General features: G+C 40.9%; 1 protein-coding gene across 2 annotated transcripts in view; it reads left to right on the top strand.

Annotated features, from left to right (window-relative positions):
• The first annotated feature begins 2,543 nt into the window (after nucleotides 1–2,543).
• LOC124144884 overlaps nucleotides 2,544–16,292 on the top strand; it is a 126,163-nt gene continuing 112,414 nt past the window's right edge. For both annotated transcript variants that reach the window (XM_046514498.2, XM_046514499.2), the window contains exon 1: nucleotides 2,544–4,343. In XM_046514498.2, coding sequence (XP_046370454.2) covers nucleotides 2,651–4,343 — 1,693 coding nt within the window. In that variant the 5' untranslated portion in view covers nucleotides 2,544–2,650. The remainder of the gene's footprint in view (nucleotides 4,344–16,292) is intronic.

Genomic DNA, 16,292 nt, shown 5'->3' with positions numbered 1-16,292 from the left:
AGTTTTCTTCAAGGAGAGGCCATCTGAACGACCACTGCATCGAGTTTATGTGCAGTGTGTTGAGAGGACCAGCAACAATGTAGAGTCCTTCGCTTGGATAAGGTCGGCTGGCCTGAAAAGTGAAACAGAAGGCTTTCTGTTTGCTGCTCAAGAGCAGTCACTTCCCACTCGAAACCGTAAATGTGTGATTTTGCATCAAAATGTAACTTAAAGTATGAAATGTAGAATATGCAATGAATTTAATGAGACTGTCAACACATTGTCAGTGGATGTCCAGCTTTGGCACAAACACAATATCTTAAGCGACATGATGGAGTGGCTCGATCATTTTATTACCGTCTTCGCCATGCTTGCGTTTTTGACACAGAGTTCCACCCATGGCACGACCCAAAATATGTAGAGGGCGTCATGGAAAATGATAAAAACAAAATTATTTGGAATAGGCCCGTATACAGCCTCAGGCCTATCCAGGCCAACACACCTGATCTTGTCCTTTTTGATACATCCAATGAAATAAATGATATCAACTAGTTTTCTGTCACTTTTGACACTATTATATAAATGTGATTGACAAGAATCGGGAAGAAAACATGGCAACTATGCGGACCTCGCTTTCGAAATGTCACCTTGCATCCAAAGTACCATGTCGTCCGACTCACCATTGTTCTTGGTGTAGATTCTGTTACAGCCCTTCTGACAATCTGGGTAATGCAGAAGGCTGCAGTGTTGGGGAGTCTTCACATTCTCCGAAAGGTTCTGGGTGGGTTCGACTCGACAGCGCTTCCTCGGAGACGTCCCATTCGCTGTCCGGGCTGCGTGTAGAGGGGGTAAGGGCCCTGAGCTGATAATGAGCCTAACAAGCCTGACTGTGCCAGGATCACCCTAACCTTCTTAACATTTATTTATTTTAATCTGTCCTAAAATATGCTCAAAAGCGCTACAATGGAAGTAAACACAACACATGATATTTTCCGGTGCTAGTGATCGTGGTTCGCCGTGAACTCACTTATAACCAGACTGCATTCATATATACAGACAACGAACAAGAAGTTTGGACAATGTCCAGATAAGGTAGTTGAAAGAAAAGATGTGAGCTTTCAGTTTTTCTTTGTCTGTAAACTCAAATGGTATTGAAGTATGTCGTCCAACGGTTAATTATTTCAAAAGAATAATGCAGAACCAATGTCTCAGTGTCTAGGCAGGGCAGACCTTGCAGTGTAGAGCGCCTTTAAGGCATCGTGTAAACGATACATATACATAATATGGACCCGTGGGATTTCGGGGTTGAATATATTGTTTGGTACCCGTCTACCTAGGCTGGTCGCAAGAGGCGACTAAATACGTCGGGTGGTCAGGCTTGGTGACTTGGTTGTTTGCGTGTTACCGCATCCCAATTGTGTGGATGATCGATGTCCACGTCTGTCCCTTGATTGTAGGTTCCAGCTTATTTACCGACCGCCGTCATATAGCTGGAATGTTGCGGAGTGCGGCGTTCCCCAACAAACGAACAGACACAACATAATCAACCGATCATAACTTTCAATAACATATAAACCTGTCGAGAAGCCCACGAATGTATTAAAGATTATTCTGGAATGTTTAACACTGAATGATACGTGTGTATAAACGCGAACTATTTTCATCCGTTAAACATTTTATGGCACCGTCGGTCAAGTGTCTAAAGAGGACACGGGTGGCTCAGTCGTCTAAGGCGCCGCGATTCGCTGTGCAGAGTTGCGTCCTTTGGGCATGCCAGAAACCCATGATTGTGGGTTCGAATCCCGGTTCGCCTCAATTATGTTTCTAGGTTTGTCAGCACCATACCCGTGCTCGTGGGTTTCACCGAAGTGGTAAACGTCTTAAACCTGCATCACTTCGGGCTTTCCTCCCACATTAAGCTGACACGCCGTGATATAACTGGAATACTGTTAAAAGCGGCGTTAAACCCAACTCACTCACTCACTCACTCAAGTGTCTAAAGCCGCTACGTGGATCATGTTTTTTAAATGCAAAAAGTCAAATGTAGACACGTCTGTTGCACTCAGACGGGAAAGGGCGGTTAAGGATAAATGCCTCAACTCCTGTGCAATGTTATCTTTAACCTGTTGGTCTGGTTGTGTTCAGAAAACGTACATCTGAACCCGCCAGTTCCTCAATACTACTTCATAACACTGCACTAAAAAGGGATAGGTCGTATCCGTCATATCCACTTATAGTTTTCGCAAGTCTGAATCAGTGTCATACACCATTTACCATAGACATTCCGTGCTTTACACAACGAATGAAATAAGCTTCCCCGAACTCCCCTTAACTCAAAATCCATAGGCTGCATAGAAACAGCTGTCTCTCCGCATTAGGTTGAGACCCAATGTCGACGTTTCCCTTTGTTGAAATCGAATCTTCCATAATTATTATTAAGAAGAAGAAGCAGATTTAAAAGAGTGGTCTACGGCGTTTGAGTCTTGAAATTCTAAATCAGAGATGCAGAGTTGAGAATCAATCCTCAGCACTCAGTTGGTCGTCATTCGTGGTTAGGAAAGTAGTGCGCTTGTCAACGAATCGATATGTCTGTATCTACCGATGGCTAAGCGTCGGCTGCTAGCCGCGGTGTATCAAACCTTCCCCGTCCTGCCTTGGTTGGGGTTGTGGAATGGGATGCCGCCCGAGCAAGCATGCCTCAAGTAAAATCCGAGCGGCAGAGGCAATGGGAGGTGGATTTGGAGCCCATTTCGGTTCGGGGAAGTTTTCCAGAAGAGTGCGACCAGGCGGGTTTCCAACCCAGGTGAAAAATTCTACATCACTGGCTGCCTGTCATCCGTCAACGGAGTTCAGTGACTTTTCTACAACAACTGCGACTTATAATTCCCCCGGGTACAAGACGTCTAAAATAACTGTGAGGCTGTCAAGCGATGGATCAACTTTGGAAATTGAAAAGTGTGAAATCGAGCCCGAGGTTGTCATACAGCGTTCAGAAAGTGCGCCAATTTTACCATCCACGGATGCATCTCAGGAGCAGACGACGACAAGCTTCCAACAGATTGTATGCGCCGATGTGGCGCCAGTACCTTATCAGTTTAGATCGGAGAAAAATGAATATAATGACAATCATTCCTTACTGTGCTCAGAATTTCACACCAGAATTATTTCTTCAGAACTGCGTGACAATCGAACGACACCTATACGTGCACCAAAAGCCACCATAGACGAACTGGATGATTTTTCGATTACACTTCCGAAAGCAACTTTAGCTGTCCAAGAGGAGACCTATTTATTATCATCAGCCACTTCGTATGAGAAAGGGAGTACCAAAAGCCATTCTTCTCCAGGCCCTTTTCGCCATGGCAAAATAGATAAGTCTTCATCTGAGAAACAAGATGTTCAGTTAAGGAATACCGTTGATAATACTGAATTATTGGGCAAAGTGGGGGAAAATCGTCCTGATTGTATTGGCCGTCATTTAAATTGCATTGTAAGGACGGAAAGTGCTGAAGTGTTATGTATAGGAGCGGACTGCAAATCTACTTCATGTTCATGTAATGAAGTTCACTTCAAAGATTCGGTGTCACCGTCTGCAGGAGCAAGTGGAATTTCAGGCAGATCTCATATTGAAAGTGTTCAACGAAAGCTTGCCTTTTGTTCCTATTCTCACACGACAGATGAATCTTGGGACCGAGGGATCTTTGGATTGGGAAACTTTATCGAAACTCATGCACATACCAAAGAACATTCAAGAGATGGGAGTGAGATTGACATTTATGGAGACGATTTATCATCCCCCATTGACAAGGCAGGCGAGCTACCGCAAATCAGCCATCAAACATACGCCGTCCGTGCCAGCAGTCTTGCGATAGTTGAACCTGGAGATAGCATCAAAGCTAAGCATAATCACACTGTCAGTGATAAAACCAGAAACCCGACACACTCCTGTTCCTCTTGTCAGACTCAAAGATGGGTTCCTGATATCACTGGTGCCAATTTTTACCCACATAAGAGATCTGGGGAAGGAAGAAACTTGATTAAATCTGTGACAAACGAGATTACCCTTTCAGTTCCTTGTATAAGTCACTGCCCACACGGTTATAAAGAAAATGTAAATATGGTGACTATGGAGAATTCTGTAGTGGAGGAATGTACCACTGAGGGTTTTGATGAAACTGGAAACTGTGTTTGTACGTTGGAAGTGCCCCACACACCTAGGGTGACCACCAGTGATTGTTCTTTGACATGCAAGGAAGGCATTCCTGTTGTCATGGAAACTGAATTGAAAGCTGAAGAAGTTGAGGAGACAGATGACGTTGTTTCAGATTGCGACATTGCTTACGTGCACAGGGATTTTATCAATGGTAAGAATTGTCTCTAAAACTGTTAAGACTCTCATCAAAATTAGTTCCTTACGTCCTTTGATGATAATGATATTCAAAGGATAGTCATTAGCATCGTCTGGGACACAATTGTTATAGCAATAGGAGACGGCCAGAAACAGTTGGCTGCTCTGTGAACAGGCAATTCTGATCACAGTTCTCCAGAAAACATTAGTAATGCTTCACATACCATGCATTTCCCCAAAGAGTGATTACTTCCCGTACGAATATAAAGCTTCCCTGGTGAATATTTTTTGTAGATCTGTGCTGATGAATGTCTCCAGACAGACCTACAGCACTGATATTTGTGTACAATTAGGGACTTTCAACAAATTATAACTGGTAACTCCTCATGTATAGTTGAATAAGAGACTCTCTTGACGGAGGGTATGTGCAGTCTATAGTCTGTCCGGTGTGAGTGGATGGGTTGGAGGTGAAAGTCTTGTTCACTTTCAGTCAGTTATTTGGGTTGGAAGCGTGAATCTACCTAATTTTCCATTTTCTATACAGTCTTGAAGTGGAAGTGGGTTAATTTTCTGTTGGCAGTGTTGGTAGGAAGTGACAGTCTTGTGAATATTTTGTCAACTTTGTATTGGAAATGAGAGTCTGTTAACATTCTGTTGGCTATGTTGGTTGGAAGTGTGAGTTGGTTAATTTTCCATTTACAATTTGGATTGGTGAGTTGGTAAATTTTCCATTTACAATTTGAATTGGAAGGTAATCCTGGTTAATTTCTGTTGTCTATAAATTGAAAGCTTTAGTCTGGCGAATTTTCTATTAAAGATATTGTTTGAAAGCATGACTATGACTTTCTGTGGATTATGTTTCCAATAAGGTTTAATGGGGTGGTGCCCGTGAAGATCCGTGGTGGAATAGGTCTTCAGCAACCCATGCTTGCCATTTAAGGTGACTATGCTTGTCGTAAAAGGCGACTAACGGGATCGGGTGGTCAGGCTCGCTGACTTGGTTTATGCATGTCATCGTATCCCTATTGCGTGGATCGATGCTCATGTTGTCGATCATTGGATTGTCTTGTGTAGACTCGATTACTTTCAGACTGCCATCACATAGCTGGAATATTGCTGAGTGTGGCGTTAAACAACAAACAAACAAATAATGGGATGGTAGGGTCGACTACTTGTTAAAGCATTATTTCATCATGAATAAGGCTCAGGTTTGATTCTCCAAATTGGTAAAATGTGTGATTCCCATTTCTGATGTCCGCCATTGTAATATTGCTAAAAGGGGCATAAAACCTAACATCCTCACTCACTGTTCAACGATCTGAGTTTGAATTGTGAGTCTGTTTAACTTTCTGTTGAAGATGCGATAAGGTAGGAAGCTTGGGTCTGGTTAATTTTCTCTTGGGCAGTTGTACTCTGCATGGCATGTCCACTTGTCTGGTGAGTTGGAACATAATTGAATTTTACATAGTTTTTTCTATGTGTCGGTCACCTCTGTGGTATAGTGGTAGAATGTCTGCCTGGAGAGCGGAAGGTTCGGGGTTTGATCCCTGGCCGTGTCATACCAATAGATGTTAAAAGATGAAATGGATGCTCATCACTATATAAGTGCAATAATCTTGGACGAAACGTTAAACCCCATTACACCTCACCTCACCTATAAAGACAAAATTGTTCTGGCACAGACTTCAAAAGACAAGATAGATGAGATTTCTGGTAGTTTTAAGACTGACATACATCTTATCAGTCTTAATAAGCAGAGATTCAAACATGTCAAATTTCATTGCAGGCGATTGAATTGAGAGTCACCATATTGTGTGAAGTAGTATTATAGGTTTATGAAAACTGTTTCAGTTTAATTGTAAAAAGATCTGATTAATTGTTCTTTTGATCTTTATTTCCAACAGTTTAGTATAATATTGTGTAATGATACTGTTTTATGCCTGAATCAAAATAAAGAATTTTTTTATAATAGGTAACCAGGCAAGACAATAACAAAGATATTTCAGAAGTTTTTGTGAAAAAAACCCACAAATCCGAATAATTTTCCAAATGTCCAATATTAGGTTTGCCATTCAGTCTTTCAGCTGAATTTTTAGGGGGTCCTGATTTTAAATAGACACCATAAATACAACTTTTTAGGTTAAATTGTCCATATTTGATGTTTCAGGTCAACACCTACATGATCTGTAAACATTTAAACATTTTGAATATTACCTGTCATGAAATGTATGATGTGAGTCAATATTAATCTGTTGACCAAAAACTATCTTATTCCACAAAGGTCTGGAATTTTTTGTTTCGATATTTTTAGTTGAAGTTACAGAAATACATAGCAACTGTATAGATGTAAATAGCACCAACACCAGCAGTCCAATCATATTTAAATGTCTCTGTGAAAATAACAGTTTGGATATAATGCTCTCAGTGACTGTTTAAAAGCAAACTCTTTGTTAAGTTGGATCAATAACGATGAAACTTATGATTAAAATTTTCAATTCAGAAATGGAAAATGTCAGATATATGATTCATTTTGTATTGGTAATAAAGACTCCATATACAACCCCCCCACTTAACAGCATGCCGATATGGTTGTGTTTTGATGAGATTGAAAGTACTTATTTTTGTGTGTGAGTTGTGCTATATTTAAGTCCTTTGATGTCTGCAAAAGCTGCTTTTAGAAAGCTAGCTTTTCAGTGATTTAGTAAAAAATGTACGATGGTTAAAAGGTTTGGTGTCAATGCATTTTGTGGAAATAACAGGTCGTCAATCAAGATGACCGTTGACAGAATTTCAGGATAAGTGACCATTTAATGACTTTCAGAACTTTATGTAACTTTATAAGTCGACATTACATGTTCGAAAAAAAATGTTAGAAATATGTGATGTCTTTCTGATTATGTAGTGTTTGTTTGCTTTAAACATTTATAAGATGTGCAGCTCAATGAAATATAATGTAATAAATGTTTGTTAATTGTGATCTCAGTTTTTGAAAGTTGTCAGTTTTTAATCTATAAGGGCATACACTTTGTATACAAATGTGGCATAGGACACCCATGAAGCGTTTTAGGTATGACTTTTGGAATCAAATTGTGCAAACTAGATGAATCAGATGACCCATCTTCAAACTCAGTGAATGTTTTTCACGAAGGCTAGATGATTAGCAGTTTGCCTCTGTCGATCCTTTTTACTGAGATGGATAATACTTTCATGTTCTGACTACGGGGGGGGCACGGGTGGCCCATTCGTCTAAGGCGCCGCAATTCGCTGTGCAGAGTTGTGTCCCTTGGGCACGCCAGAAACCTATGATTGTGGGTTTGAATCCCGGTTCGCCCTGATTATGTTTCTAGGTTTGTCAGCACCATACCCATGCTCATGGGTTTCACTGAAGTGGTAAACGTCCGAGACCTGCATCACTTCGGGCTTTCTTCCCACATTAAGCTGACACACCGCGATTTTAACTGGAATGCTGTTAAAAGCGGCGTTAAACCCAACTCGCTCACTCACTCAGACTAAAGGGGGTAGCTTAGCCAGGTAGAACAAGAGACAAGTATTCACATGAACATTAGTGGTGTAACGATACGGCGATACAGTATTGTATCCCGATGCACAGCCCACGATACGATGCATCGATTTGGAAAGCATGTATCGCGATACATACAATATTTTCATAACACAGTTTTACTTACCAGTACTTTTAATCATGAAATACGTTTAACAGTTTCAAAGCCAGTTTGTTGTTTCAGTAAAACATACTGTATTGCTGACAATTTGCTATAACAGTAAATAAACACCTTATATCTTCTTCAACTGTACTTGTCACATCTTTTAGAGAGCAGAAAGACATCAACTTGGCTTAGCTTGTACCAGTAAACACTGTATCGTGATACGTATCGTATCGCGACCCCTGTATCGTGATACGTATCGTATCGCGACCCTCCCGTATCGTTACACCTCTAATGAACATACTATATATATAAGTAGCTAACAGGTAAATACGACAATGGTGAGCATACATAGACTTCCCAGGGACTGAGCACGTTCCTAGGAAGACTAGAGCAAGTCTGTGAACACTTCTTTTGGAATACCAATGGTTTGGGAAAGTTCACCAATCTACGCAAGGATAGCTTGTGTGAACCAACCATATTGTATTAACATTTGTATAACGGTAATGTGAGGTTTCAGACTATTTGGAACCTTAAGCTTTGCAAATTGGATTAGAATCAACTATACGTTGACTCTGCCTAGCAATTTGATATCTATTGTTTTAGACAAATAGCCCTGAATAATTAGGGGTCTGCCTAGGCTTGCTTAATACAGAGGTAATTAAGTGGTGTTGACAATGTTATATTAGGCTGTTTTTATAGTTATTTATGATTAAGGGTTGTTTACTTTGGGCCTGTAAGACCCTGATTACAGTAGAGGTAATTATTTGAAATGTTTTTTTTCTGTAACAAAGTATGTAAGGTTGATAGTTTGGAAGATGATATTCTATTGTTATTTATATTAACGTATGTTTTCTAAGTTACCACCATTAAAGATTTCCCCACAGTCATGGTATTTGTGAGCATTATTGCAAAACGTAGGTTCATTTTCCATGCCCTTTTTTTTATTTCTACATTTCAGATATGTTCAGATGTTCATAAAAACACTCACTCACTCACTCACTCACTCACTCACTCACTCACTGGGGGCACGGGTGGCCCAGTCGTCTTAATGCGCCGCGATTCGCTGTGCAGAGTTGCGTCCCTTGGACCCGCCAGAAACCTATGATTGTGGGTTCGAATCCCGGTTCGCCCCGATTATGTTTCTAGGTTTGTCAGCACCATACCCGTGCTCGTGGGTTTCACCGAAGTGGTAAACGTCTGAGACCTGCATCACTTCGGGCTTTCCTCCCACATTAAGCTGACGCGCTGTGATATAACTGGAATACTGTTAAAAGCGGCGTTAAACCCAACTCACTCACTCACTCACTCCAAAGCCATTCACTCACTCACTTAAAAAAAGACTTTTGAAGATTTCAAGATAAATCATCAAAACACATTGCGGTCTGTTAACACCTAGAAGGTTGCTGATCACTGGGGTCAATACCTTCCTGGAGTGAACAACTGTTTCCTCACTGGGAGCCACCGCCTCCTTCCCTGTCATTGATCGTTTTCGATCATTAACAATTAAACGTTAGGCTTTTAATAACTTGTCTGTCTTCTGTTCTCAAATTTCAACGCAACATAATCCTAACATGAACTAATTGTAAAGTGTAATTAGTCCAGTTTTCATCTGTAGACATTTTTGCTGTTGCTCCGATGGCTTAGTTTGAATTGCATTCACAAGTTATATAATGAATGCTCAGTGTATGACATGGTTGAAATCATTCGTAGCTTTTGTGTTGTCTGCTAGAAATCATTAGTCACTTCGAATAGCCATGTTTGTTTGCACCAGTGTGATACTTAACGGTCATTGGCTGTTGGGGTATTGTTATTTTTTATTTGTCTTTTTATTGTTGTGACTCCCATTGAACTAGATCTGTAGGACATTTCAGATACTGTTTTATAGAATGATTTTACAATGAATGACAGACAGCTGTTGAAGTTGTCTTTGCACTGAGTTAGGACTTGTTGCTTGACAGGAGTCGGTCGGGTTTATGGAATGTGTGAGTGATGGGTTTATTGCCATGGTAACGGTATCTTAATCCTATCCAGGTGTGTGTGATGCTGTCAGGTGTTTGAGGAATCTTGAATGTGATTTACTACTTCTGTGAAACTTACAAGCATAGGGATGCTGGGTTGCTGTTTGGTTCATTTTGTAGGACAGTGATTGTCGTCCGAAATGTCCAAGAGGTACTTTTCAAATGTGGCAATGATATAGAAGAATATCCTTTCAAGAATGTTGATAAAATCCTGATGATGTGAGGATGTCATTTGTCTCAAACATAATCACTGGGTATACTGACCAACAAACCGAGGATAATAAATAGTGAGTGAGTGAGTACGGTTTTACGCTGCTTTTAGCAATATTTCAGCAATATCATGGCGGGGAACACCAGAAAGGGGCTTCACACATTGTACCCATGTCGGGAATCGAACCCGGGTCTTCGGCATGACGAGCGAATTCTTAAAACCACTAGGCTACCCGACCGCCCTTTGACATAAGGGACTTGATTGACCTTGATCACTTCCTTCCATCTGGGCCGTCTTGTACGTCTTCATGCTGTTCTTGAGGAGTTTGTTTAGATTGAAGAAACAGCCATGTTTTACGACATTGTTTTGAAACAGATAATGGCATCTTTTCTTGTGTCTTTCATTGTACCCATGTCGGGAATCAAACCTTAGTCTTCAGCGTAAATGGTTAGGTGTTTCGAAAACAAGATGGTGGCCCCAAAGACATTGCTGCCCTTTTTTTTTCTGAAATTTGATTCAAGGTTAAAGACGTACCGGTATACATATTTTGGAGGCTAGGAATGAGGGATGATATACGGAAAAATCTTCAGAGATGTAGAAATGCGTTCTAAACCAAATTGTAAACTTTGACCTCCAGAACTTACATATTAGATGGCTGAAAAGAGATGGAATGATGAGCAGGTATTGTAACCTCTGCTAGTTTGGGAGCAAGCTGGAAATGATTGTACTTTGAATTCAGTAAGTAAATAGATTATCTTTTGTAAAGGACACAATTTCCACATCTTATCTCATTCACCTTTGAAGATCCGAGTTAGAATAGGTCTTCATCAACCTATGCTTTCCGTAAAAGGCGACTTTGCTTGTCGTAAGAGGCGACCAACAGGATCGGGTAGTCAGGCTCACTGACTTGGTTGATGCATGTCATCGTGTCCCAATTGCGTGGATCGGTGCTCATGATGTCAATCACTGGATTGTCTGGTTCAGACTCGATTATTTATAGACCGCCGTCATGTAGCTGGAATATTGCTGAGTGCGGCGTTAAACAACAAACAAACAAGAACATTCACCATTTAGCTGAATTAACGCTATTGCGACTTAAACTTTAACTCACACACTGGCCTTTTATGAATGAATACTACAATGATGTCAGTGTACTTTTAATATGTTCCATTTTGTGATCATTTATATGAAACATTGTTGTAAATTTTTAACACATGCAGTTGATATGGTTATTAATACTATACCAATATGTAACAGAGTGCAACAATTTCATTTGCTATTGGTTAACTGCCTAATTTTCAAAACCTACATGTACTTTGAGAGGTGATCGGGTGGTCAGGCTCACTGACTTGGTTGATGCATGTCATCGTATCCCAATTACGTAGACCGATGCTCATGATGTCAATCACTGGATAGTTAGGTTCACACTAGATTATTTACAGATCGCCGTCATATAGCTGGAATATTGAGTGGGGCGTTTAAACAAACAAACAAACAAAGCAGGACTTGCACCATCCCTTAAGCATTGTATGCATGCTATTCCGAAAATTATAAAAAAAACCAAATATTATATGATTAAAACTGTAGGAGATGTAGAAATTCTTTGAATGACATGGTCTTACGATACCCTCGCAGGGGGCAATAATTAAAGAATTGCTGATAGTTTCTTGCCAATCCTTCCACCAATGGACCTTTATATCAGTGCTCCATGTTTCGAATCACATTCCATGTTTTCAAGTCAAAATTTTAAATCAGCTCCAGGTGCACCTGAAGGAAGATTGTGTTTCCATTCGAAACGATCGGATGTTTTTTGTTTTTTTTGCAAGTATTACGAAAGGAAATAATATTCTGTTCAAAGAAGATTTTAAAAAATGTAGAAGGAATCTTTAAAATTGAAAATTCCATTACCAGACCCAGCATGTCGCTACCATTTGCAGTGCATGTTTTATTGCATGTTGCCTAAGTGAAGACTACTTCCTCCATAAGAAGAAGATGTTAGTTCTGTCAACGTGGTCCATTCTATGCTTTTACTTCCTCATTACAAATTGTCAAAGGGGAGTGATCAAAGGTTACATAATCAATACTTGTAATTGAAGGCCGCCTTAACACCAGACTTGCTCCAACAGTGGTTACAGTAGCATGGTTTGGTGATGCTTCCACAGGCTCACATGGCGAGGTTTCAAAGGGAAAAAACTGGGACTCGAGTGACAACAATAGCTAATGCTTCCTGGAACACTTCAAAGCTGCTTTGAGAAAGTCAATGCTGTCAGACCTCTTGATGTAGATACTCTCTGTCTGTGATTTGAAAAAGATGAGCAAACTCCTTGTCTATTAGTTATTTTCAGATTTCCAAGCCCTAAATTGTGAAGGACTCTTTTTTTTTTCGAAATAGAGTCCGTCACATTCATGCCTTTAGATTCCAGTTTAGTCATGGAGCTGCCTCCGTAGTCTAGTGGCGAGGAAGGCTGGTGGTTTGATCATCCGGGCCGTGTATACCAAAGACGTTAAAAGATGGTACTTGTTGTTTACTCTGCCTGGGGCTCGGCATTAAGGGGCTAAAACAACGACTGGTCGGCTTGGCGTCTGTATACTGTGTCTGAGAAGAGTTTCCATGTTAAGCTGTGGCATGGAATCTCAGCGGGCTAGCACTCCGAAACCAGCATTAGTCTAGTACAAACAGCCTCACACACATGTGCAAGCACGTCCTTTTATGAGTGTGATAATATTGAACCCATCGTTAAATGCCATGTTACAATTAAGTCAGACTATGCGAGTGTATGTCGGCTGGAGTTGTGTTGCACCGACAAAGTTATTGAGCTTTGTTGTGTTGGGAATATTCAATATACCTTGTAGTTCAATTTTCCTGTTTACTTTTGAAAAAATCTTTGGTTTGAGCAAAATCAATGAATTTTTAATTATAGTTGATGTATATGTTGTGTTCATTATATTGTCAATGAAATGCCTGCAAGTATGTCTAACATAGACGTGCTGTTACATATTGATATTTTAGGGTTGTGAGTGAGTGAGGTTGGTTTAACGCCGATTTTAACAGTATTCCAGTCATATCGCGGTGTGTCAGCTTAATGGGGGAGGAAAGCCCAAAGTGTTGCAGGTCTCAGACGTTTACCACTTCGGTGAAACCCACGAGCACGGATGGTGCTGACAAACCTAGAAACATAATTGGGGCAAACCAGGATTAGAACCCACAGTCATAGGTTTCTGGTGTGCCCAAGGGACGCAACTCTGCACAGCGAATCGCGGCGCCTTAGACGACTTGGCCACCTTTGCCCCTTTAGGGTTGTGAATGCTGTGTCAACATTAGCCAAACAATCTCAACATAAACAGATGATGATTCTGTTTTTTTTTAACACTTATGGACATAAAAGATGAATGAGATTTGTTGGTTTGTTGTTTAACGCCACACTCAGCAATATTCGAGCTACATGATGGCAGTCTGTAAATAATCGAGTCTGGACCAGACAATCCTGTGACTGACACTATGAGCGTCTTTTTAAGCAATTGGGATATTACGACATGCATCAACCAAGTCCGCAAACCTGACCATCTGACCCATTAGTTGCCTCTTACAACCGTACCTGCTTCTTGCGGCAAACATGGGCTGCTGCAGACCTATTCTATTCTACCCTGGATTTGCACGGGAGAGGTGACCAAGAGAAAAGCAGTTCCTTGAAATCCACAGTCTTGTAAATGCACATATTTTGTTCATAAACATACATAAACTCTGTGCCTATCTTAGTACAGGAAGATCTTAGTGTGGATTTCCCTGTGCCTATCTTAGTACAGGAAGATCTTAGTGTGGATTTCCCTGTGCCTATCTTAGTACAGGAAGATCTTAGTGTGGATTTCCCTGTGCCTATCTTAGTACAGGAAGATCTTAGTGTGGATTTCTCTGCCCCTATCTTAGTGCGGGCAGATCTTAGTGTGGATTTCTCTGCGCCTATCTTAGTATGGGCAGATCTTAGTGTGGATTTCTCTGCGCCTGTCTTAGTATGGGCAGATCTTAGTGTGGATTTCTCTGCCCCTATCTTAGTACGGGCAGATGTTAGTGTGGATTTCTCTGCCCCTATCTTAGTACGGGCAGATCTTAGTGTGGATTTCTCTGCCCCTGTCTTAGTATGGGCAGATCTTAGTGTGGATTTCTCATCGCCTTTCTTAGTATGGGCAGATCTTAGTGTGGATTTCTCTGCCCCTATCTTAGTACAGGCAGATCTTTGTGTGGATTTCTTTGCGCCTATCTTAGTACGGGCAGATCTTAGTGTGGATTCTCTGCCCCTATCTTAGTATGGGCAGATCTTAGTGTGGATTTCTCTGCGCCTATCTTAGTGCGGGCAGATCTTAGTGTGGATTTCTCTGCCCCTATCTTAGTATGGGCAGATCTTAGTGTGGATTTCTCTGCGCCTATCTTAGTATGGGCAGATCTTAGTGTGGATTTCTCTGCCCCTATCTTAGTAGGGCAGATCATAGAGGTGAACAAGAGAAAAGCAGTTCCTTGAAATCCACATTCTTGTAAATGCACATATTTTGTTCATAAACATACAAAGAAAATGTCTAACTCCACAATATTCCAGCTATAGGATGGTGGTCTGTAAATAATTGAGCCTGGACCAGGCAATCCAGTGATTGACATCGTGAGAATCGATCCTCTCATATAACAATGCCTCAAACGTTGTTAGGTTCGCCTCCAGGAATATGGTCAGTCAGATAATTGGAGCTGAACATTATTTTTACGCTTGACTCTCCAAACCGAAAAGCAATGATTATACAATCTGTCATGTGACAGAGATCAAGGATGCTCAGCCAATCACCCGCCTGGAGTCTTATTTTCCGTGGACGTTTTCCCTTGTGTAATCACCAAATTGATTCTGCATCTTGACTACCCAGTCAGTAGGAACAAAATGTCCTCCCCCTAAACCAGGAGAGCAAGACACGACCATGGCTCCAGTCGTATAGACTCTGATGGTAAAGGGTTATCACTTCCTGGATAATGTGCCTGTTTTAGAGAAATTGCTCTGAAAAGTGCTCTCATGTTTTCTTATGATAATGGTATATGCAGATGCACTTCAGATTGTATCAATGATGGGATATAAAATAGTACGAGAGACAAACGGCATGAAACAGTGAGCTGATCGAGGTAGTGATGCCCCTTTTTATGCATTGCATTCCTAAAGGTTTCCACCAAATTCTAATTTGTTAGAGGTTGGTATTTGAGGGAGTTCAGTAGGGTTTCTGTTTGGTTGACATGGAGATGGTTTGTGACATCAGTAGTTCAGTGGTCAGTTTTGGGTTGCCATGGAGACTGCCTATAACAGTAGTTCAGTGATGAGTGTTAATAGATTAATTACTCTTTCTTTCATAATTGACCCAAGCAGCAATGTAACCAGTAATTGTTTTGACTTTTGTGTGCCATCTCAAATACAACTGGAACATATTGTTGTATAAGGATTTCTCTGTCCCTATCTTAGTACAGGCAGATCTTAGTGTGGATTTCTCTTAGTACAGGCAGATCTTAGTGTGGATTTCTCTGCCCCTATCTTAGTACAGGCAGATCTTAGTGTGGATTTCTCTTAGTACAGGCAGATCTTCGTGTGGATTTCTCTTAGTACGGGCAGATCTTAGTGTGGATTTCTCTGCCCCTATCTTAGTACAGGCACATCTTAGTGTGGATTTCTCTTAGTTCCTTTCACATTAGAAATCCTATTATTAACATCGTAGATCTGCAAATACCGATCATCTGATAACGGCATTTTAAATTACCACATTCTGTCATTAGAAGAAAATATCAATGGCGACAGTATTTATCAGTGTTAATCAAGAGATCAATGAGTGTCATGCTATTACTGTTTATCATTCTCTGAACCCTTAATCTTTTACTGGGTCAACAGGGGGGGTCGGGTAGCCTAGTGGTTAAAGCGTTCGCTCGTCACGCCGAAGACCCGGGTTCGATTCCCGACATGGGTACAATGTGTGAAGCCCATTTCTGGTGTCCCCCGCCGTGATACTGCTGGAATATTGCTAAATGCGGCGTAAAACCCTACTCACTCACTCACAAC

This window comes from Haliotis rufescens, unplaced genomic scaffold, assembly GCF_023055435.1.
Source record: "Haliotis rufescens isolate VD_foot unplaced genomic scaffold, xgHalRufe1.0.p SCAF_16, whole genome shotgun sequence".
NCBI lineage: Eukaryota > Metazoa > Mollusca > Gastropoda > Lepetellida > Haliotidae > Haliotis > Haliotis rufescens.
The sequence above is the reverse complement of the archived record's forward strand: the minus strand, read 5'-3'. Positions and strand labels throughout refer to the sequence as shown.